A 25,172-nucleotide genomic window follows, 5' to 3' on the forward strand; every position below is an offset into this window, starting at 1 on the left:
TTGTTGAGTGGTGGGTGCTGTGTTTGTTTGTGTTTGTGTCCTGCGGGCGTGTGTGGTTCCAGCGCAGACGGCAGAGCGGGAGAGAGGTGTGTGGAGATGCGAGGTCTGTGCGGCTCTGCTCTTATGTGCGTGCGCGTGTGGGGGGGGGGGGGGGGGGGGGCGGTTGCGGGGAGGCGGCGCTGTCTCGTTGAATCAACGAGAGAGTGGCGCTAGAATATTGGATGGGAGGAGAAATGGATGCTCTGGGTGGGATTCGGGGCTGTCGGAGCGGCTTCTTGAAAGAGATTTCCACCACACGGCAAGGACAGCCCCCCTCGCCCCCCTCTTTTCCTCCGATATATTAAGGACAGGCAAGTTTCACGCGCAGCGCCTTCCAGCTCTGAGAGGCTCAGAAACTGGACATCGGAGGTGGCGGGCACTGCCTGGCACTTTATGGATTGTTGAAACTAAAGGACTCGGCACTGCAGGGACGGTTGACTTTGAAAGGGTCACTGCCTGGCACTGCCACCCGGCAAAGGGGCGGAACCACCTGCTACTCCGGGAACGCTGCATTTCTTCGCAGCGTGTTCATTATCACTGCCAACATCTGTCCTGGCAAGTTGTCAGGGGGCATTAACAGTTCACCAGGAGCACTGCCTGTATCTGAGGGGTGCCACCCGGCATGCACAAGTCAGCCTGGAGCAGTGATTTAACGCTGCCTGGCACCGTGAGTGGACATACCCTGGCACCGACAGTGTTTACTGCATGGCACTGTGAGTGGACGCTCGTGGCATCGTGAGTGAATTCATCCGGACAGTGTTGGTTGGCTGCCTGGCATCACGAGCGGACAATTCCTGTGAGTGGTCCTTCTCTGCCATCCTGGGTCTACAGTGGCTGGCACTATAAGCATAAGGTCCCTGGCATCATGTGTGGCTGGCCTGCGCCGTGGGTGAGCACCCCCTGGCACTGCGAATATATGGACTGAGGTGGCACTGTGGGGGCACATTTCGTGCCTTCGTGAGTGGTCTTTCTCTGGCATCGTGAATAGCCGTGAGCGTCATGACTTTGCACCATGGGCAAAAACCCATCGCACGTTGAGAAGATCGACCCTGGCATGGAGAATGGGCACTGCCTGGCACCAGAAGGCTTGGATGGCACTGGAAATAGATCATCGGCTGGGGTCGCTGGTGAAATCACCACGAAATACACCGCACGCGCTGAGTGCGCAGTGCCCAGCGGCATGAGGGCGCACCCCGCTCCCTGAGTGGAACACGGCAGTACAGTGATTGGACCTATCCTGGCAGAGTGGCTGGGGCTCTATCGGGGGCATTACCGGGCTCTGAAGACTGGCAATGCCTACAATGCTTGGCACTAGGAGGGGGATACCAGCTGTCACCAGGAAGCGCAGCATGTCTTGCCACCAAAGTGAGAATCGGATGCCACAGTAGAGAACGGTTCAGAACTTGCTGCCACAAGAAAGTGGCACTCCTTCGAACCAGTTAGGGGCACTCCCTGGCACCGGGGGGTCACCTACTGCTGGGACTCCAGCGGGCGGGAAGCAGCCACCAGCCATGGATTTTATACTGAATGCCACCTCGGAGAAGCCCACCGGGCTGGCATGGGGCGCCCTCCAGGACGAGGACTTGGCCCTCAACTCGTCCAACCAGAGCGGGGACCCCCTGACCAAGGCCAGCCACGCGGAGGACGACCTGGACGTCAACACGGACATTTACTCCAAGGTGCTGGTCACCGTCGTCTACCTGGGGCTCTTCATTGTGGGCACCACGGGCAACTCCATCACCGCCTACACCCTGGCCCGGAAGCGCTCGCTGCAGAACCTCCAGAGCACGGTGCACTACCACCTGGGCAGCCTGGCACTGTCCGACCTGCTCATCCTCATCCTGGGCATGCCCATCGAGCTCTACAACTTCATCTGGGTGCACCACCCCTGGGCCTTCGGCAACGCCGTGTGCAAGGGCTACTACTTCCTGCGGGACGCCTGCACCTACGCCACGGCGCTGAACATCGCCAGCCTCAGCGTGGAGCGCTACATGGCCATCTGCCACCCCTTCAAGGCCAAGAGCATCATGTCGCGCAGCCGCACCAAGAAGCTGATCACGGTCATCTGGCTGGCATCGCTGCTGCTGGCACTGCCCATGGTCTTCGCCATGGGGCAGGTCTACCACTCCGAGAACCGGGACCCGGACAGCCTCATCTGCACCCGGATCGTGGAGGTCTCCACCTTCAAGATCGTCCTCCAGGTGAGCGCGTGACGTCACCGCGTAGGATATGACATCAGAGGAGAGGCGCCATAGTCTCCATTGGGTCAAAGTCAGGTCTAGCTGGGGAGGCTGGGGTCACGAGGATACCCGCCAGCCAAGGGCAGAGGGGAGCCAGGCCTGCTGGGCCAAGTGCAGGGTCAGAGAGCTACAGCCAACCCCGGCCGGGCTCACAAGAGTCTGCCAAATACAGGCAGTCGGGGTCAAAGGGGAAGAACACAGGATCGGGGTCTGTGGATATGTCAGTGTCTGGAATGCCAGGATTTGGGTGGGGGCTGTCAGTGCAGCGTCTGGAACGCCCCAGAATGAGGGGGTAGTGTAGGTTATGAAATGCCAGTATGGAGGGTCCGGTCTGTGTAAAATCTGATACGCCACAACCTGGGGTCAATGCAGTGCACTGAACGCCAAAATTGGGTGTGTAAGTATGGTCTGGACCACACAAAGCCAGGCCGGTGGGCTAGGGGTCTTCAGTGTTCAGATCCGAGGGTGTGACGTGGATCTGGGGTCACGGGTTCTAAAAAGATCAGGTTTTGGAGGAGGAAAGTCTGCTCTGGGGAAATCGCCTCCGCAGCACGTGCGCAAACTTCTCTGGGGTGTTCAAGGTGAATGCGCGTTTTATTTCAGATGTGTTAACACGCGCACGCCATTCTCGACCTGGCAGCGACGAACAGAAAGAAAGACAGCAGGGAAGGAAGTTCTGATGTGTAGTCACGTGGGCAACAACATTCAAAGTCACAGAAGCACGTACACTTGCTGTCCTGAATTTGCACCCATGCCAGTTGTTCACCCTACGTAATAAGTCAGCCCATAGATGCGTTATCCTATGGTATGGTACGTTTTATAGCGCTGTATTACCTTGAGAATGAGCTTCCGGCGTACAGCTATATTTCGAGGCATTTTAAAGATACTTTCAACTTGAGCCTCCTGAAAAGTTTACGGGGTGTTTTTGTTTCCGCTGATCTATTTGAGTATTGTTTCACAAACGTGGCCTATATTCATAGTCAATTGTTTTCTTTTCGTCTGAATTTCGTGAATTAAAATGTAATTGCAATTTCACTCCTAGTAATATTTATGAGTTATCCAATAGTTCATTCGTCCACCTGTTTTGATAAACTAGGCACTATTATAATGGTCACGTGGCTTAATTTGAAGGGGGTCTATCTTCGCCAGCTAACAACATGTGTGATCTTTGGCGTGCCAGCTTTTCCTCGTGTATTCAGTCAGTGGAAACCAAATCACGCGCACGCGCTCTCCCCCAGGTTCGGTGACCCGTCAAGGGGCGCGCAGGTTGTTTTCAAGTGCTAAGAGTCGACCATTAGCGGGGAAAAACACTTCGCGTGCTTTCAGCCTCCGTGGAGAAATGTGTAGCGTGGAGTCTGCGTGTTGGGGGCTGCGGGGACTCTCTGGCATCACTAATGAGCCCACGCCGGCAAGATTTACGGAAGGCTGTGCAATTATGTCCCATCTGCTGCCTGCTCCTTCCGCCCTGTGAGCGGCGGATGCCAGGATGTCTTTCACCCGCAGGGATGCAAGAGGGGCGAGTGGGTGTGTTAACACAGAGCCCATCTGACACCGCATCCAGCCAGCCTCAGGAAGACCCCGAAGCAGGGGCACCTGGAAACTTCCGTGCTCAGCCAGAGAGACGCGTTCCAGAGCAGAGACACCTGGGGACATCCGTGCTCAGCCAAAGAGACGCCGTTCCAGGGCAGAGAGACACCTGTGGAACGTCCGTGCTCAGCCAAAGAGACGCGTCCCAGAGCAGCCAGAGACATGTGGGAACGGCCATGCTCTGGACTGGAGAGAGACGTGTTCCAGAGTAGAGACGCCTGGGAACCTCCGTGCTCAGCCAAAGAGACACGTTCCAGAGCAGAGACACGAGGGAAAGAAAGTATGTCAGTAGTCAGCCAAACAGACGTGTTTAAGAGCAGGGAACGTCCGTGTCTCTCCAGAGACGCGTTCCAGAGTAGAGATACATGGGAACGTCCGTGCTCAGCCAAAGAGACGCGTTCCAGAGCAGACACACGTGGAAAAGTCTGTCAGTTGTCAGCCAAAGAGACGTGTTTAAGAGCAGAGATACCAAGGAACGTCCGTGTCTCTCCAGAGACGCGTTCCAGAGCAGAGACACGAGGGAAAGAAAGTATGTCAGTAGTCAGACAAACAGACGTGTTTAAGAGCAGGGAACGTCCGTGTCTCTCCAGAGACGCGTTCCAGAGCAGAGAGACACCTCGGGACGTTCGTGCTCAGTCAAAGAGACGTGTCCCAGAGCACAGACGTCTATAGAAGCCCCCGTGCTCAGCCAGAGACTGCACCAGACCCCCTGCACGCAGGAGGTTGGGGGAGGGGCGGCGAGGGGGCGCTCTGCTGCGCAAGTCGCGCCTGCGGAGCGTCCCATTAGGGCCAGCTGTCCTGATGTCAAGCATCTCGCATTCAATGACATACTTAACTCTGCTCTATGCATCGCTATACAGCGCCATGAGGCGGATGCGATGGAAAAGCTGAGCTATACAGGCAAGGTTTCCATCCGCCCAGTCCTTACTCGTGATCTGCGTACAGTGGAAGCGCTACAGGGAGCGCTATCATGATAATATAGGGTCGCGCGCTGCACTTCTGACAAAGTGTACCCTCATTTAGGAAGCCCGCTAGTTCGTGCAGGAGCTGCAGGCGGTTCACAGAGCGGCAGGTTCCTGTTTTCCCATTGGGAGGTGCGTGCAGAGCTCAGCAGGTGAACCCGGGGTGCATTTATGCTGCAGAATTGGCTACGGTTTGCCAGACTCAGCGATGGCACGCACCTTCCTTCTCCCACACGCGAATAAAGTGCGCAGTGCTCCCCGGGTGCACACACGACACACCTCTATGGCTCGCGCGCCCCCCTCCCTCCAGTGGGAGATATTTGGGAGATGTTTGCAGCGCTTCCTGACAGAACACTCTATTCTGCTCCTGCGTCTTCGTGGCGGCAGTAGGTGGTGTTTACAGCCCCCCTTGAGTGCACGCACCTCTCTGCTCCAGCATCACCGTGTCTGTGGTGGGTAAAGTTTGCAGTGCTCCTGAGTGCACGCACTTCTCTGCTCCTTGATCGGTGTCTGCAGTGGGTGATGGTTGCAGTGCCCTTGAGGGCACTTCTCCTGCAACCCAGTGTTTGCAGTGGGTAAATGTTGCAGTGCCCCTTGAGTGCACGCACTTCTCTGCCCCTGCCTCTCTGTGTCTGCAGTGGGTGATGGTTGCAATACCCCTTGAGGGCACACACCTCTCTGCTCGTGGATCCTTGTGTCTGCAGTGGGCGATGGTTGCAGAGTTTGTTGAGTGCACACACATCTCTTCTCCTGGGATCTGTGTCTGCAGTGGGCGATGGTTGCAGAGTTTGTTGAGTGCACACACATCTCTTCTCCTGGGATCTGTGTCTGTAGTGGGCAATGGTTGCAGTGCCCTTTAATTGCACGCACCTCTCTGCTCCTGCAACCCTGTGTCTGCAGGGGGTGAGGGTCGCAGTGCTCCTGAGTGCACGCACCTCTCTGCTCCTGGGTCAGAGGCGCAACTCGAGTCAAATTTCGGGGGGGGGGGGGGGGCGGGGGGAGGGGGCTAAGAAAAAAAATCGGGGGGGGGGCTGAATCTTAAGGCAATTGGCAGAGTCGAGCTGCAGGGGCTCTTAGAAGGGGTGAAACAACAAAGCCCCATTAACATGCACAAGATCTTTTAAAGACATGTGAAGTGCTCGGGTGCGGCTGTGAGCTGGCCTGGAAGTATCTCATCCCGGGCTGTGAGCTGGCCTGGAAATGTCTCATCCCGGGCTGCCACACACGAGGGGGGGTTGAAGCCCTTTGAGGCCAATGGGTGTTGCGCCCGGTCCTGGGTCCCCTGTGTTTGCAGTGGGTGATGTTTGCAGTGCTTCTTGAGTGCACGCACCTCTCTGCTTCTTGATCAGTGTCTGAGGCGGGTGGTGTTTGCAGTGCTCCTTGAGTGCACACACCTCTCTTCTCCTGGATGTCTGTATCTGCAGTGGGTGATGTTTGCAGTGCCCCTTGAGTGCATGCACCTCTCCTGCATCCCTGTATGCAGTGGGTGATGTTTTAAGTGCTCCTTGAGTGCACACACTTTTCTGCTCCTGCGTCCCTGTGCCTGCAGCGGGTGATGTTTACAGTGCTCCCTGAGTGCGCGCACCTCTCTGCTTCTGGATGTCTTGCAGTGGGAAATGTTTGCAGTGTTCCTTGAGTGCATGCACCTCTCCTCTCCTGCATCCTGTGTCTGCAGTGAGTGATGGTTGCAGTGCTCCTTGAGCGCACGCACCGTGCGCCTCTCTTCTCTTGGTTCCCTGTTTCTGCGGCGGGTGACATTTGCAGTGCTACTTGAGTGCATGTACCTCTGTTCCTGGATTCGTGTCTGGGTGATGTTTGCCGTGCACGACTTCTTTTCTCTTGGATCCCTGTGTCTGCAGTAAGTGATGGTTGCAGTACCCCCTGAGTGCACGCACTTCTCTTCTCCCGCATCCCTGTGCCTGCAGTGGGTGATGGTTGCAATGGCCCCTGAGTGCACGCACTTCTCTTCTCCTGCATCCCTGTGTGTGCAGTGGGTGATGTTTGTAGTGCACGCACTTCTCTTCTCCCGCACCCCTGTTCCTGCAGTGGGTGATGGTTGCAGTGCTCCTTGAGTATACACACCTCTCTTCTCTTGGATCCCAGTGTCTGCCGTGGGTGATGGTTGCAGTGCTACTTGAGTGCATGTACCTTTGTTCCTGGATTCGTGTCTGGGTGATGTTTGCAGTGCGCGCACTTCTCTTCTCTTGGATCCCTGTGTCTGCAGTGAGTGATGGTTGCAGTGGTCCTTTGGTGCACGCCCCGCTCTGCTTCTGTGTGTCTTTGTCTGTAGTGACTCCGTTTGTGAAGAAAGACTTCACACACCAGCGCTTCCCGCTGCTTATCGATGCCAACCCTGACTTTGCCCCCCCGTGTCAGCGGTTATATGTATGTGTGATGGAGTGTGATAAAGCGCCGCGCGTTCCCTCGTGGCTACTTCATCGCGCTCTAATGTGCCTCAAAGCGCTGGATGTGCGACGATCAAGTGCTTTAATTAGAATCCTCACAGGGGCGAGGTTTGTTTTGACCCCTCTCTGTATTTTCCAATGTCCGTCTTTAAGTTAATTCCGCCCCGTCACGCCTCACGCTGCGCCCTCATGCCAGCTTCCCTCGAGTGCCACCGGTGCTATCTTCCCGCGCAAGTCGCCAGTGCAAGCTTCTCATACATGGATGCCCTGCCTGCCGTCGTCTCACACAGCTCACTAGTGACTGTTTCTCACATTGGTCACTAGTGCACACAAGTGCCCGCTTCACACTCTATACACCAGTTCCAGGTCTTTACATTGCACACCCACCCATACCAACTCTCCACACCTCGCACAGAGCTTTCTCACACACACACGCACGCACCCACGCACACACACACACACATTTTATCACCAGCAGCAGCAAGGGCGCAACTTATCTTTTCGCCCGAGCTCAGATCGTCTCTGCCTGCGCCAGACTCTCGCCCTTCACACCAGTCCGACTCCCTGATTGTCACACTTCTCACCAGTGCACGCTCCTGACAATATACATCAGTGCCAGGCAGAGGCGCAACTAGAGTCAAAATTTTTTTTGGGGGGGGGGCTAAGAAAAAATTTCGGGGGGGTGGGGGGGGCTGATTCTTCAAGCAAAAGGCAGAGTGGAACTCCAGGGGCTCTAAGAAGGGGTGAAAAACATCAAAGCCTCTTCAACAAAGAAAAAGGTCTTTTAAAGACCTGTCAAGTACTCGGATGCGGCTGTGTGTGTGCCCGGAAGCTGTCTCATCCCGGGCTGCCACACACGAAGGGGGAGGGGGGGAGCTGAAGCCCTTTGAGTCCAATGGGCGATGCGCGCCTAGTGCCAGGCTCTCACCCTTCACACCAGTCCCACTCCCTGATTGTCACACTGCTCACCAGTGCACGCTCCTGACACTGTACATCAGTGCTGGCTTCTCATGCTTCACACCAGTCCCATATCCTGATTGTCACACTGCTCACCAGTGCATTCTCCTGATACTATACATCAGTGCCAGGCTCTCACCCTTCACACCAGTCCCACTCCCTGATTGTCACACTGCTCACCAGTGCACACTCCAGACACTATACATCAGTGCCGGCGTCTCATGCTTCACACCAGTCCCACTCCCTGATTGTCACACTGCTCACCAGTGCACGCTCCTGACACTATACATTGGTGCCAGCTTCTCGCGCTTCACACCAGTCCCACTCCCTGATTGTCACACTGCTCACTAGTGAACACTCCTGACACTATACATCAGTGCCAGCTTCTCGCGCTTCACGCCAGTCCCATACCCTGTTTGTCACACTGCTCACCAGTGCACGCTCCTGACTCTATACAGCAGTGCCAGCTTCTCGCGCTTCACACCAGTCCCATATCCTGATTGTCACACTGCTTACCAGTGCATGCTCCTGACACTATACATCAGTGCCAGCTTCTCGTGCTTCACGCCAGTCCCATACCCTAATTGTCACACTGCTCACCAGTGCATTCTCCTGACACTATACATCAGTGCCAGGCTCTCACCCTTCACACCAGTCCCACTCCCTAATTGTCACACTGCTCACCAGTGCACGCTCCTGACACTATACATCAGTGCCAGCTTCTCACGCTTCACACCAGTCCCACTCCCTGATTATCACACTGCTCACCAGTGCACGCTCCTGACACTATACATTAGTGCCAGCTTCTCACGCTTCACACCAGTCCCACTCCCTGATTGTCACACTGCTCACCAGTGCACGCTCCTGACACTATACATTAGTGCCAGCTTCTCATGTTTCACACCAGTCCCACTCCCTGATTGTCACACTGCTCACCAGTGCACGCTCCTGACTCTATACAGCAGTGCCAGCTTCTCGGGCTTCACACCAATCCCATATCCTGATTGTCACACTTTTTACCAGTGCATGCTCCTGACACTATACATCTGTGCCAGCTTCTCGCGCTTCACGCCAGTCCCATAACCTAATTGTCACACTGCTCACCAGTGCATTCTCCTGACACTATACATCAGTGCCAGGCTCTCACCCTTCACACCAGTCCCACTCCCTGATCGTCACACTGCTCACCAGTGCACGCTCCTGACACTATACATCAGTGCCAGGCTCTCACCCTTCACACCAGTCCCACTCCCTGATTGTCACACTGCTCACCAGTGCACGCTCCTGACACTATACATCAGTGCCAGCTTCTCACGCTTCACACCAGTCCCACTCCCTGATCGTCACACTGCTCACCAGTGCATGCTCCTGACACTATACATCAGTGCCAGCTTCTCACGCTTCACAGCAGTCCCACTCCCTGATTGTCACACTGCCCACCAGTACACACTCCTTACACTATACATTAGTGCCAGGCTCTCACCCTTCACAACCAGTCCCACTCCCTGATCGTCACATTGCTCACCAGTGCACGCTCCTGACACTATACATCAGTGCCAGGCTCTCACCCTTCACACCAGTCCCACTCCCTGATCGTCACACTGCTCACCAGTGCATGCTCCTGACACTATACATCAGTGCCAGCTTCTCACGTTTCACACCAGTCCCACTGCCTGATTGTCACACTGCTCACCAGTGCATGCTCCTGACACTATAAAGCAGTGCCAGCTTCTCACGCTTCACACCAGTCGAACTCCCTGATCGTCACACTGCTCACCAGTGCACGCTCCTGACACTATACATCAGTGCCAACTTCTCGAGCTTCACACCAGTCCCACTCCCTGATTGTCACACTGCTCACCAGTGCACGCTCCTGACACAATACATCCATGCCAGGCTCTCACCCTTCACAACAGTCCCACTCCCTGATCGGCACACTTCTCACCAGTGCATGCTCCTGACACTATACATCAGTGCCAACTTCTTGCGCTTCACACCAGTCCCACTCCCTGATTGTCACACTGCCCACCAGTGCACGCTCCTGACGCTATACATCAGTGCCAGGCTCTCACCCTTCACACCAGTCACACTCCCTGATCAGCACACTTCTCACCAGTGCACGCTCCTGACACAATACATCCATGCAGGCTCTCACCCTTCACACCAGTCCCACTCCCTGATTGTCACACTGTTCACCAGTGCACGCTCCTGACACCATACATCCATGCAAGGCTTTCAGGCTTCACACCAGTCCCACTCCGTGATTGTCACACTGCTCACCAGTGCACGCTCCTGACACTATACATCAGTGCTAGGCTCTCACGTTTCACACCAGTCCCACTCCCTGATTGTCACACTGCTCACCAGTGCACGCTCCTGACACTATACATCAGTGCCAGGCTGTGACCCTTCACACCAGTCCCACTCCCTGATTGTCACACTGCTCACCAGTGCACACTCCTGACACTATACATCAGTGCTATGCTCTCATCCTTCAAACCAGTTCCACTCCCTGATTGTCACACTGCTCACCAGTGCACACTCCAGACACTATACATCAGTGCCAGGCTGTCACCCTTCACACCAGTCCCACTCCCTGATTGTCACACTGCTCACCAGTGCACACTCCTGACACTATACATCAGTGCCAGGCTTTCACCCTTCACACCAGTCCCACTCCCTGATTGTCACACTGCTCACCAGTACATGCTCCTGACACTATACATCAGTGCCAGGCTCTCACCCTTCACACCAGTCCCACTCCCCGATCGTCACACTGCTCACCAGTGCACGCTCCTGACACTATACATCAGTGCCAGGCTTTTACCCTTCACACCAGTCCCACTCCCTGATCGTCACACTGCTCACCAGTACCACTCCTAACACTATATATCCATGCCAGGCTCTTACCCTTGACACCAGTCCCACTCCATGATTGTCACAATGCTCACCAGTGCACGCTCCTGACACTATACATCAGTTCCAGCTTCTCTCGCTTCACACCGGTCCCACTCCCTGATCGTCACACTGCTCACCAGTGCATGCTCCTGACACTACACATCGTTGCCAGGCTCTCACCCTTCACACCAGTCCCACTCCCTGATCGTCACACTGCTCACCAGTGCACGCTCCTGACACTATACATCAGTGCCAGGCTCTCACGTTTCACACCAGTCCCACTCCCTAATTGTCACACTGCTCACCAGTGCACGCTCCTGACACTATACATCAGTGCCAGCTTCTCATGCTTCACACCAGTCCCACTCCCTGATTGTCACACTGCTCACCAGTACATGCTCCTGACACTATACATCAGTGCCAGGCTCTCACGTTTCACACCAGTTCCACTCCCCGATCGTCACACTGCTCACCAGTGCACGCTCCTGACACTATACATCAGTGCCAGCTTCTCATGCTTCACACCAGTCCCACTCCCTGATTGTCACACTGCTCACCAGTACATGCTCCTGACACTATACATCAGTGCCAGGCTCTCACGTTTCACACCAGTACCACTCCCTGATTGTCACACTGCTCACCAGTGCACGCTCCTGACACTATACATCCGTGCCAGGCTCTCATGCTTCATACCATTGGTGCAATTTTTCCACACACCTCATACTGCACACAGGGGCGCACCCTGCACTAGAGTTCATGTATGCACCGCACATGTGCAAAAAGTAAAAAGGTGCTCACACTGCCCACCTGGGTCCGTTTCATGGGAAACTACCGTTACAACGTAACTCTTACAACGCACACCGTTACAACGCACACCATTACAACGCAGGATCCGTTAGAACGCCATGGCTTTACAACGCATGACATTACATAGCAGATGCTATTACAACGCATGCCATTACAACGTAAGTATAGGTAAGTAATTTATTTTATTTTACCTTTTTTTAATGACTAAAATATTTTAAATAAATAAAAAAAATTAATTTAAGTAATTTTATATATATAGTTTGGATTTTTGGGCACAGGGGTATTTTTAGGGTTCAGGGTTGGGTTTGGATTTTGGGGTACAGGGGTATTTTTAGGGTTAGGGTTGGGTTTGGGTTTTGGGGTACAGGGGTATTTTTAGGGTTCAGGGCTGGGTTTGGGTTTTTGGGTACAGTGGTATTTTTAGGTTTTAGGGCTGGGTTTGGGTTTTGGGGTACAGGGGTATTTTTAGGTTTTAGTGCTGGGTTTGGGTTTTGGGGTACAGGGGTATTTTTAGGTTTTAGGGCTGGGTTTGGGTTTAGGGGTACAGGGGTATTTTTAGGTTTTAGGGCTGGGTTTGGATTTAGGGGTACAGGGGTATTTTTAGGGTTTTGGGCTGGGTTTGGGATTTGGGGTACAGGGGTATTTTTATGTTTTACGGCTGGGTTTGAGTTTTGGGGTACATGGGTATTTTTAGGTTTTAGGGCTGGGTTTGGGTTTTGGGGTACAGGGGTATTTTTAGGTTTTAGGATTGGGTTTGGGTTTTGGCGTTCAGGGGTATTTTTAGGTTTTAGGGCTGGGTTTGGGTTTTGGGGTACAGGGGTATTTTTAGGTTTTAGGGCTGGGTTTGGATTTTGGGGTACAGGGGTATTTTTAGGTTTTATGGTTGGGATTGGGTTTGGGGTACAGGGGTATTTTTAGGTTTTATGGCTGGGTTTGGGTTTTGGGGTACAGGGGCATTTTTAGGTTTTAGGGCTGGGTTTGGGTTTTGGGGTACAGGGGTATTTTTAGGTTTTAGGGCTGGGTTTGAGTTTAGGGGTACAGGGGTATTTTTAGGTTTTAGGGCTGGGTTTGGGTTTTGGGGTACAGGGGTATTTTTAGGGTTCAGGGCTGGGTTTGGGTTTTGGGGTACAGGGGTATTTTTAGGGTGCAGGGTTGGGTTTTGTGTTTTGGGGTACAGGGGTATTTTTAGGGTTCAGGGTTGGGTTTGGATTTTGGGTTACAGGGGTATTAGGGTTCATGGTTGGGGTTGGGTTTTGGGGGACAGGGGTATTTTTAGGGTTCAGGGCTGGGTTTGGGTTTTGGGGTCCAGGGGTATTTTTAGGGTTCAGTTTTAAAATAAATAATTTAAAATAATTAAAAAAATATTTTGATTAATTTTATTTTTTAATTATAGTTCTTCAATAATAATAGTTCTTTTAAAAATAAACTATTTTTTAAAATATATATAAGTATAAATTAATTATTTAAAAATAATTTAATTTATTTAATTAATTAAATGTTAATAAATTACATTTTTAAATAAAATAATATACTTACCTATACTTACGTTGTAATGGCATGCGTTGTATTAGCATCTGCTATGTAATGTCTTGCGTTGTAAAGGTACGCGTTGTAAATGTATATGCGTTGTAAAAATTGCGTTGTAACGGTGTGGGTTGTAAAAGTTCGCGTTGAAACGTCATACATCCCCGTTTCATACACGCTCATCTCTGTAGTCTCCACACAGCAAGTAAGCGTGCAGATAAGTGTACATAAAATTCCCTGACACAGTGAGGAGTATTCTCAAGCTGCGGTTCACAGCATGCGCTGCATGATTAACCATTCATTCATTCATGTAACTATTCAATCATTCATTAAGCGCTACCTCACTGCCATAAAGTGAGTAAAAGATAATTCTCAGCCCACTGGAGTGCCATTCATTTGGCAAAGCACTAAAGATGCTCACCTTGTTCATTGCTCTTTGAAGTTTCCTCATTTTTGATTAGAAAAGGCAGGTGGCCTCAGTACCGGCTCGCAGTGGGAGTGCTGCGGGGCAGTGGGGCGGGGCAGGGTGGGGGGTAGTGAAGTCGGACATACGACGTCCACGAGTAAAGTAAGTAAATCAATAAATAAAACAATTTACCTTGCGCTCGCTGCATCGCCGAGTTTTCTTTTGGGGTATCCTGCCTTTTATGAATGGAACCTTACGTTTCAATAAAAAAAGCTGGATTAAATAGAGTATGTGTTAGCCCTCCCCCTCTCCCACTTGTGCTGCTTCCTCTAGGGGGCGCCTTTCTACTGACAGTGCAGCAGCCGCTGTTACTCAGGGGATTGGGGGTCTCAGGGCTTCACTGCTCCCCAGTTATGACTGACTGGGAGGTTGGGAGTGTGGACACATTTTCTTTCCTTGTTTTGGGGATAATGACACTGTTAATGACGCTGTTTCTATGAGGTAGCACAGCAAGGATGCCATTGGCCCTCGTCCAAGCAAGAACATTGTCCCTTTTAACGGCTGGGGTAGTAAAACACAGCAAGTATCATGGTTTAATGGGCGCCGGCTCCACTGCACCTGCTGCACCATTGGTACCAATGCTCCTGTTTCCTGGCCGTGTTTGCAGATTGTGCAGAGCTCCTGGGCCCGGACTGCGGCAGCTGCTCCCCAAGATGTGTCCCACTGCTCAGTAGGGAACTGTCCCACATAGGAGCTGGAAGTAGGTAGCACCCCAAAATAATCGTGCTGGAGTTCAGAAGGTAGCGAACAATGGCTTGCTTGAATCCAGTGGCAAAGTGAGCATGAACAATAAAGATTCCTTTATACTTTGTTTTCATCTTTTCACATTTTCTGTGCCTTCAAAGACCGAGGTCAAATGTCAGGTTATGTTTCTACCAGATTGTCATTTATTATTTGAACATGGGCATTGGACGTTACTTTTATTTCTCTGACTTCTAAGGTAGAGCATTTTGTAATGTGAACTATCTGACAATCTTGCTAAGGTATAAGGAGTGTGAAAGGAGAGGATGGAGACTGTCATTTTGTTCTGACATAAAACAACATTTAAATACCTGTAAATTAAATGTACACATTTTCCAAAATATATCAGCAGTTAGGAAAGCACAAATGGAGCACATGTTTTTGTAATTTTGGAGTCGAATGCAAAGATTTTAATATGATGAAAATAAATTAAGACTCTTAACTTGGTGATGTTCAAATGATAAATATTTTAGGAAACACTATTTCCACGCATTACTGTTTGTGCTTTATATAGTTTTATCAGTAAAATTGCATGCCAGTGCGAATCTTGTGGCCATTCAAATGAAAATGAGCTGTCTGTAATTGGCAATGCACTTCTGTAGATGCTTAAATAATATATTTGCGGCAGTGTACTCCAAAATACACCGTAAGATACACAACGCACCCTTACTGCTCTCCTGCTGAATGGGCATGGCTCAATTGCTCAATTTGTCCTTGGTGCAACTTGTGGATTTTTTACAATTCCTATGACTTCAGTGATGTAACATGCAGACCAGCCCCCTCACCTTTAACAAAGGCCCAGTGCCGAAACGTGTTTGTCAGCAGGGGGTTGCACTTATGAATTCAAGTAAACTTCTTGGAAATTAAGAGCCTGGAGTGCCCAGCGACTTCTTTGGGAACACATATTACATCCTTGTGAGCTGGTGCACTTACCATGACAAGAGCGGAAGTCATTGACGGGAGAAGTGGGCAGAATATATATATATATAAACTGACTGTGAACAAGGGCAACTGCCCGAAACGCGTCAGTTTCGTTTGCTGCTATTTGCCAAATAAAATAACAACTTGCCTTGATTTTGGGATTCGTGTAGCTTTCTGTTCCTGGGAGACCGGAGTTGCAGTTTGCACTTGATGTGTATATATATATATATATATATATATATATATATATATATATATATAAAAACCACAATCCTGAAGTTCAAGCAGAAGCACAGAAATCAGGGACGGACCACCAACGTAGATTGGGCAATAAAGTGCTTTATTCCGCAAGGGACAGCAGCATGACGCGTTTCGACCGGGTAAACCCGGTCTTGATCACACATATATCCGTTAACCCATCTGAGCGGGAAAGAATATGAGGTAAAAAACAATAGATGTGCACATATAATTTTTTTAAAAGTGTCCTCAACATTTCTTGAACAGTCACATGATTATCAAAAAGAGGAATTGACCAGGAGTTTCCTTGGGAACCTGTTTAAGACTCTTAAAGTAAATGAACCTATAGTGCAGCTCTAGGCTGTGTTTCACCCTTTGTGAGCACCTTCGACGGTTCTCATCAATTTGGAAAGATGCATCACAAGATGGTGCAGGACCTCGCTCACAGGGCATGCGCCTTCCAAAGGGTTTGTAAGGAGTTGGCGGGTGTGCAAAACTTGAACATACAACATGTCAATGTTTATAACATAAAGGAAAGAATACAAAGCTTTGTTGGTTCTAAATGATCTTTAAATTTTGTTTTGTTTCTTCTTCGCAAATACATTTCCATACCAAACTCATTCAGGATTAGTTTAGGCTGTTAAACATACATACACAGTATTTTATGAAAATATAGTGAGGGTGATTTAGGACACATTGTTCTCTTGGGAGAACACAGGATTATGGTTCTCTTGATAACCTTCAGAGCTTGTCTTTTACTGGAAAGCAGCCCGACAGTGCTTAATTTGTATATAAAAAATAAAAAAATAAGAACCAAGGCTGTCGTTAGAAGGACTTTGCAGTTTATACCACCCATTGCCCTGGCCAGTGCTGCCGATGACTGTAAAAACACACATACAAACATCACACTACTTCAAGTGTGACACTACAGACTATTCTAGGCCCCCAAAGCTAAAAGAATGGCTTGGGTGGCAGATATTAGCCATTTTTAATGAATATTGAATTAATAAATAACTGTTGTTGTGCTCATCTCCAAATAAGACAAACAGCGCCACCATGTGGCAGACTGCCAAAGTTACCAGCTTTGACAAATAAGTGCTGGTTCCACTACCAAAAACCACCGGCTCAAACTAAGAACTGTCCTAAAGTAACACAAAGTTGCACTAAGCTCTACTTTCTGATACTTTCCATCAATGGAATGTTCCATGGGTGCCACATGGGCATTCCCATAAGTTTTGAAGCATATCTTTGTCTACTAACATTGGTAGACAGGGTTTTGCATAAAATATACATTCTTGAAGCAGGGACGAATTTGGGGATAGGTTTTATTTCCTCCTAAATTTTCTGACTTTTACAACCAAAACAGCTGCCAGTGGGAAGCAGTCATAGGAACACAAAGGTGCCACATTCTGCCTGAGATTTCAGTTTTTTCCTAAACCTGAGAGAACAGACCTCCACTTCAGCAGAAGCATTCCTGACCTGCTTAAGATTCGTATTTATTCTCCATGGCAACAGAAACACCATTTCAGAAGTGTTAGATGTTTTCAAAATTCGACAAGGAGTGAAGAATCAGTGTGTGGGATTCTGCATGGACAAACATAAACATGTCAAGCACTGAACAATAAAGCGGAAAGGAACCGAGAAACAGCAGTGCAGCATAATTACAAGCAATTTTTCAATTTTTCCCCTTCTCTCGTGCTGTTTTTAAACACTGTGGGCCCGATTCACAAAGGGCATACACACTCGTGTTGGAGGCTCCGCAGTCATGGGGGAGTTTCTGCACTTTTGACGGAATCTCTGTAATGCTCTCATTGCGGAGATTCCGCCCCAGTGCGGAGACTCCCCCACGACTATGGGACCTCTGCCACGAGTGCAGAGACTCCAACGGGACTGTGGTGCCTCCCCTCCAGGGCCGAGACTCCTCCATGACTGTGGGGCCGCTGCCATGAGTGCAGAGACTCCCTCAGGACTGTGGCACCTCCAAAACCAGTGCAGAGTCTCCCCCAGGACTGTTGCGTCTCCACCATGAGTGCAGAGACTCCCCCAGGACTGTGGAGTCTCTACCACCAGTGCAGAGACTCCCCAGGACTGTTGTGCCTCCACCACGATTGCAGAGACTCCCCAGGACTGTGGAGTCTCTACCACAAGTGCAGAGACTCCCCCAGGATGGCGGGTCCTCCACCATGAGTGTAGAAACCCCCCCAGGACTGTGGGGGCCTCCACCATGAGTGTAGAAACTCCCCTAGGACTGTGTGGGCCTCCACCATGAGTGTAGAAACTCCCCGGATAGCACCCTGACGGATTACCACCAAGAGTGCTTGCGGAGTGGCATTGTTTAGACGTTGGTGCCTCTCTTCGCGTGGTTTCTGTCGGGCACTTTTCTCCCCTTCTCTTCCTCCCGCCCCCCCGATGCGCACTTAGCAGATCTTGTGATTAGATCTTCATTAACGATATAATGCAGAGCATGCCTGTTCCCCCCGCCTGCCCCGAGAGCACCGCACATACACACGCACTCGCTGTTGAACACCGACTAGTATCTCGATTCCGCAATTTTCAGTTTGTTCTTTACACTTGTTAGTTTTTTGTAATAAAGCTTTGGACAAATGTTAAATTGCTGATGTACCCAACTTACCTCGATTTGCTGCCACAGCGCACTCTGTAACCCGGTTAGAACAAATCTCTGACGTGCTATTGGGAAGCAACACTTGCATTATCATCACCAACGTTGATCAATATTCTCCCTTTGATATGTCTGTGGCTAATGATGTTGACAACCTGTTTTAAGTAAACTGCTTTTAAAGTGATCCTTACGATCAGACTCCTTTATGTATCTGAACAACCGAAGCAGCATGAGACTAATTTTCTGTACTACGGCAGAACTAATCATTTATATTTCATATGTGTAATGCTGTGTAACGACAAAAAATGCAATAAACGTATTCAAACAAAATGAGTGTAGAAACTCCCCCAGGACTGTAGAGCCTCCACCACGAGTGTTGAGCCTCCCCCAGGACCGTGGCACCTCCACCACGAGTACAGAGTCTCCCCCACGACTGTGGAGCCTCTGCCATAAGTGCCAAGACTCCTCCCGGACTGTGGCGCATCCACCACAAGTGCAGAGACTCCCCAAGACTGTTGCACCTCCACCACGAGTGCAGAGACTCCCCAAGACTGTGGAGTCTCTACCACAAGTGCAGAGACTCCCCCAGGATGGTGGGTCCTCCACCATGAGTGTAGAAACTCCCCCAGGACTGTGGGGGCCTCCACCATGAGTGTAGAAACTCCCCCAGGAATGTAGAGCCTCCACCATGAGTGTTGAGCCTCCCCCAGGACTGTGGCACCTCCACCACGAGTGCAAAGACTCCCCCACGACTGTGAGGCCTCTGCCATGAGTGCCAAGACTCCTCCAGGACTGTGGCGCATCCACCACAAGTGCAGAGACTCCCCAGGACTGTTGCACCTCCACCACGAGTGCAGAGACTCCCCAAGACTGTGGAGTCTCTACCACAAGTGCAGAGACTCCCCCAGGATGGTGGGTCCTCCACCATGAGTGTAGAAACTCCCCCAGGACTGTGGGGGCCTCCACCATGAGTGTAGAAACTCCCCCAGGACTGTAGAGCCTCCACCATGAGTGTTGAGCCTCCCCCAAGACTGTGGCACCTCCACCACGAGTGCAAAGACTCCCCCACGACTGTGGGGCCTCTGCCATGAGTGCCAAGACTCCTCCAGGACTGTGGCGCATCCACCACAAGTGCAGAGACTCCCCCAGGACTGTTGCACCTCCACCACGAGTGCAGAGACTCCCCAAGACTGTGGAGTATCTACCACAAGTGCAGAGACTTCCCCAGGATGGCGGGTCCTCCACCATGAGTGTAGAAACTCCCCCAGGACTGTAGAGACTCCATCATGAGGGTTGAGCTTTCCCCAAGACTGTGGCACCTCCACCACGAGTGCAGAGACTCCCTCACGACTGTGGGGCCTCTGCCATGAGTGCCAAGACTCCTCCAGGACTGTGGCGCATCCACCACAAGTGTAGAGACTCCCCCAGGATTGTGGCGCCTCCACCATGAGTTTGGAGGCCCTTTGTGAATAAGGCCTTGTTTGTCTACGATTGCCACCTTAGCATATCCACAAACCAGAGCAAATGCAAGTCCACTTACCAATGCTTCAGGCAAGGATTCAGGGGCTGTTCCCCCTACTTCCTTCAGGAAGATTTTTTGTAAAAATTGTGCAAAACGTAGTGCGCTATTTGAGCATAAACTAGAACTTTTGCAAACGCATGGCAACAGTTTCACACATCTATTTTAAACACACGCTACATATAGTACACTCACTACCACCATGAATTATAAATTTAGGACAAAAGTCACAGATATTATAAGACGAGATTTATGATGAGCTGTGGGAGGCTTGCCAGCTACCACTATGCACTACCTTTGTCGCACATCAGACATAAAGATTACCATCATGCAGTTTAGAAGTAGCAAGATAATGTATTCATTAAAAAACACAATAGACATGTTGTAATCTGGATATAAGATCTCAAGGAAGAAAGGGGTTTATAATGAGAGGTTGTATATTTCAAATTAACCTTAAACAGTGTAACATTAGCAAGTAACACATTTTATTGCAGTCATCAAAATTGGATCAAAGTCCTTTGCCAAAAAGAGGCACAATCTGCTGAAAATTTAATTTGGGAAATTGTTTCTTTTGAGGTGCCTGAAAGTAAGACCTTTACCTGCAAAGATGTGTACATTTTGAACATTTATTAAAGCATGGCTTCCCCCCCAAGGACTGCACAACTGTAGTTGTAATTTATATTTATATAGCGCTTACTACCCCTGATGAGGTGTAGAAGAACTGCAATGTTTGTGAGCCACAGGAAGGGTGGAGCATCCCGTAGCTGGGAAAGGGCCTCACTGTATGATATAATAGCTGATGGGGCCTAGGTCTTTCGGGTGTCTGAAGTCCTACAAATGGTGAATGGAAAAGTGAGTTTCCCTAGAAGGAAGGAGGCGAACTTGGCAGGGAATCATACAAGGCATTGGATGTGCTGGGGAGGGCTCTCATGGGGCGGCTTCCAAGAAGTGTACTGAAAAACACATAACAGGTGATGGGAGGATGCTTGCAATAAGTCTAACCACTGGCAATCACTTGGGGTAGCATTCCAATCCACTGTTATTTTGCTCACCATGCCACCTCAGATTAAGGTACAGCCGTACGCAAATCATTTTAGACCCTGCTTCAATGGGAAGAGTCTAGCACGAACTGACAAGTCAGGCCCATTCTGAACCATAACACAAAGCACCCCAAGACTGGTTTCACCATGTTTGGGGTTCTTCAGTAGGTGTAGCTTGGTTCCAGTGGCACAGTGAGTAAGGGCCCCACGTCTGGGCATACCCTTGTCAACCTATGCGCTACATGAAACACACAACTGGTGATCGGAGAAGGCTTGTAATGAGTCGAGCCAATTGTTATTCGCACAGGTGCCAGCCTCAGATTAGAGCCAGACATCTACAACTTTTTTTGCATGCATTAGTCCAAGCAGTGTACATTCACTTGTGGACAGTGTAGCATCGGAAATGGGTTTCCACTACCAAGAAGTGTTGCTGAAGTTGCCTCATTTTTTAATGCTTTACCTGCTTCTCACATTGAGAACCGCACGAACTGTAAAAAAAAAAGAGAAAGTTCGAGTCCCTCGGCTTCATAACTTCAATTACCCTTGATATTAATTTTCAGACATTAAACAAAATGTGCCTGCATTTTGTGTTTCTGGTCTACATTAAACTCTTTAAACTCTTTAACATTCTGCCATTTACCGGTGCTCCTACATTTTATAGATTTTTTTGTTTTATTAAGGATATGATTATGATAAAACATGGAAAAAATATTCAGAATGTTTGGTTGTTGGGAATGATGGCATCAGTCAAAAAGGTCCACATTTAAGTAATTCCATAAGACATCAGATCTTGACTTCTGTGGACCACCACTGAATCATTACTGAAATCCGGGGACCCCTAGTAAATCATTATTAGAAGCCGGGGACCCCTGGACTCTGCAATTCGTATGATTTGACCTTCGAAACCAAACACAAAAATATAAAAACAAGTATATATCAAACAAATGGTCAAATATTGAAATATGTTGATTATTTCACAAAAAAACCTACAACATGTTCAAATATTTGAATGTTTCTTCATTATTTGTGCATGTTTTTAAATTTTTATTTTAATACCTTTAATAATATTTAATTTTGTAAAACAGTCAAGGACAGCCTGAGTAGGCCTTTCATACCCCCAGGGGCCCTCGGACCACAGGTTAAAAAACAAAGACCACATATAGAAAGTACGAAGTCAAGAGCAGTCTTAACAGAACCACCAAATATTTATGTCTGAGTTCCCATGTTTTAAAAAACTTCTTCGGCATCCACCTTTTCTCATAAACTACTTTCTCTGAGAGCATGCCTCAATCCATGTCTCAGTGCTAACCTCAATTGAGTTTTTTTTGTGTCTATCGTCATCAGGGCAGCATCTGTCAACGTCATCACAAATCCCAAGAATACCTTGTTAGTCTGTGTTTGGGTATGTCCAAATCCCCATAAATGCCTAATATTATAGCCTGTGATGTCATGGGCACGTCCATACTCAGGACAGGTCTAAGAGAACTCTGCCTCAGAACTTCTGCACATCATCATGCAACCAGATTATTTCAAAGGATGGCCTTGGTTCTCAGCTGTGGGGAGAGGTGAGTCTGCACTGTGGTGCAAGGTTGTCTGTGGCCCAAACAACTCCTAATAGGGTATTAATTAGGCTATCACTCACTAACACACATTTGCAATTGTGATATTATTTTAGCAACAAGCTTATCTGAATAAATAACAGCCGCAAAGGCACCTTTTTTTCATTCTTTTGGCTTTATAATGTAAATAAATGGACCATATTTTTTCAAACTTGTGAAATACTTTGTATTCTGTAGAGTTAAGGGCATGTCACTATTGCAAACACAGATTCCTCTTGTTAAAAATGAGTGAAAGAAAAGTGCTCGGTGCTCACACGTGTGACACACTGTGATAAAAATACATTCCAATGCAAAACACTAGGGGCCAGATGTAGGTAAATCTGAAATACCGATTTCTTAATAGCGAATTTTACCGATTCGCTATTAAGAAATCGGTATTTCCTATGTAGGTAAAGATTTGGTAAAAAATACAGAATCCTTAATATTCCTTATTACCAAATTGGTAATTGAGATTCGGTAATAAGGAATACCTACCCATTCATTCCTATGGGCTAATAGGCCCGTAGGAATGAATGTGAAGACATTTACTATTAGCGATTCAGTATTACCGAATCGCTAATAGAGGGAGCACTTTCAAGGGAGCCAGGGTGCCATGAGGACACCCTGTTGCACCCCTGAAATGTGCATGTGTGCACATGTGGTGCACATACATGCCCAAAGGGCATGAATGTGTGCCACATGGCACTTAACACAAAACAAAAAGTGATTTTTTTTAAAGGAAATCGGTAGTTATCACCAATTTGAAGTTGGTGGTAATTACTGATTTCTTAAGGCTCAAAAGCACTCTTTAATGTGCTTCCTACATTGCAATTAAGGAATAGGTATTACCGATTCCTTAAATGGAAGAGCAATAAGGAATCGGCATTTACTGATTCCTTATTTACCGATTCCTTACCTACATTAGGAATGGCTAAATACCGGTCGGTAACGCTGAAATTAACCAATTTTCGGTATTACCAACCGGTATTTAGCCACCTACATCTGGGCACTTGGTGATTATCTATAAGGCAAAAAAAAAAAGAAATACAAAACATGAGTTTGTAGGCTCTTAAGGTATGGTTTGCAACGTTTCGATCCCATCCTTTTTCGGGGTCATCAACAGGTCTGGGCAATATAGAGAAAAAGTATGGAGAAGCTGTGAATACGAAAAGGGACAGGAAGTCAGAAAAGATTGATGGCTCCATTGCAAAAAAAGTCCTATGGAATAGTGTGTGGAAACGAAGCATGCAGTACCACCATGGATCCTAAATTGTTCTAAAGGGGAAATGAAAGGAGGGTGTAGGTTAAAGAATAATAGACAAACCACAAGTTAGAGATCAACTCAATGCCCTTAACGATAATTGAAACTTATCTAGCTTTTGATCCCCAATAAGATAAAAAAAGGGAGAAGTGTTGCTCTATAAAGAGATGGCCAGAGTGATAAAGGGGTAAAAAATGAAAAAAGGGATCAAAAACGATAAGGTCTTTACGACCGTCATTGTAATAGTTTTCAGTGTGGCCAATATAACAGAGTACAAGTTTATTAAGTAGCCAGAAAAACTTTTGAGATGTTTAAATGGAATTTTTTAAGGAACCACAACTAAAGAGCACACCAGACCCTGTTGATTCAGTGTTCTTGCACTTGGAGGTTTTTTTTTTTGGGATATATATCTGTAGACGATTAGGAAGAAGGGAAATGGATTCTAGCCATAACTTAAGATGATATATTGAATATTAATTATATAAAGGAATAACAACTGCTTATATAGTCAAAATTGCTCATTGTAAAGTTTTAATTCTGCTCACAAAATAAAATATAAAAAAAATTAAATAATGCTTTACAGCATGGCTGAAAAAAGAAGAAGCACTATGATATGGTCAACAGTGACCGCGTCATAGCACTTTTATTTTGTTTTGTACTTTCAACCATGCTGCACAGCAGCTGTGCTACTGTACAGCGTAGCAGCAAAAACATTGACAAAGCAAAGAAATACAGCATAGACTTAGTCAATGCTTATTTTAGTGCCTGTTACAGTCTCAGGCTATGCCCTGCGCACAGTTATAATAAATGGATAGGAAAACGGATATGAATTCCTTCATGTGCCTTAGAGAACAAACTATGATAAGTGCATTGGGTTTCACCTATGTGAATAATAATAATTATTTGTGTTGTAATTTGTAGTTTTGTGAGTAGTTGTGCAATGTAAGTTACTGAAACTCTGTTAGTGTTGCAAGTTGTTTATTGAAAAAGGCAATATAATGTACTGTTATTGGTGGTATTATAAAGCGGGATAGTAGGTAAAGTGGTATAAAATGTCTACTATTAATAACAGCTGCTGGGCAATGCTCACGTTTTATGAAGTAAATGGAGGATTGATATTCACAGAAAACCCTTGGATCTAAATTACCAAACAAACAGCAAAAAAACAGAGATTATCTCATGATGCTTGTGGGGAAATCCCTTTGTTAGGACGAAATCCCTCACCCACCTTAGGCTACAGCACACCGCCGCCCGGAGTACCGACGGATAGAGCGGTGCCCCTTCCCTGAGCTGTTGCCAGGTCGAGGTGATGCCTATTTATCCATAAGACACGAGTATGACCAGTGAATC

The 25,172-nt window shown here is 48.5% G+C and overlaps 1 protein-coding gene across 1 annotated transcript in view; it reads left to right on the forward strand.

The window, feature by feature from the left end:
* Positions 1-386: 386 nt before the first annotated feature.
* Positions 387-25,172, forward strand: part of NTSR1 (neurotensin receptor 1) — a 799,660-nt gene continuing 774,874 nt past the window's right edge. Inside the window, exon 1 of the mRNA XM_086932828.1 lies at positions 387-2,240. Coding sequence (XP_086788954.1) covers positions 1,551-2,240 — 690 coding nt within the window. The 5' untranslated portion in view covers positions 387-1,550. The remainder of the gene's footprint in view (positions 2,241-25,172) is intronic.

The sequence above is a fragment of the Lissotriton vulgaris genome, chromosome 7 (assembly GCF_964263255.1).
Source record: "Lissotriton vulgaris chromosome 7, aLisVul1.2, whole genome shotgun sequence".
NCBI lineage: Eukaryota > Metazoa > Chordata > Amphibia > Caudata > Salamandridae > Lissotriton > Lissotriton vulgaris.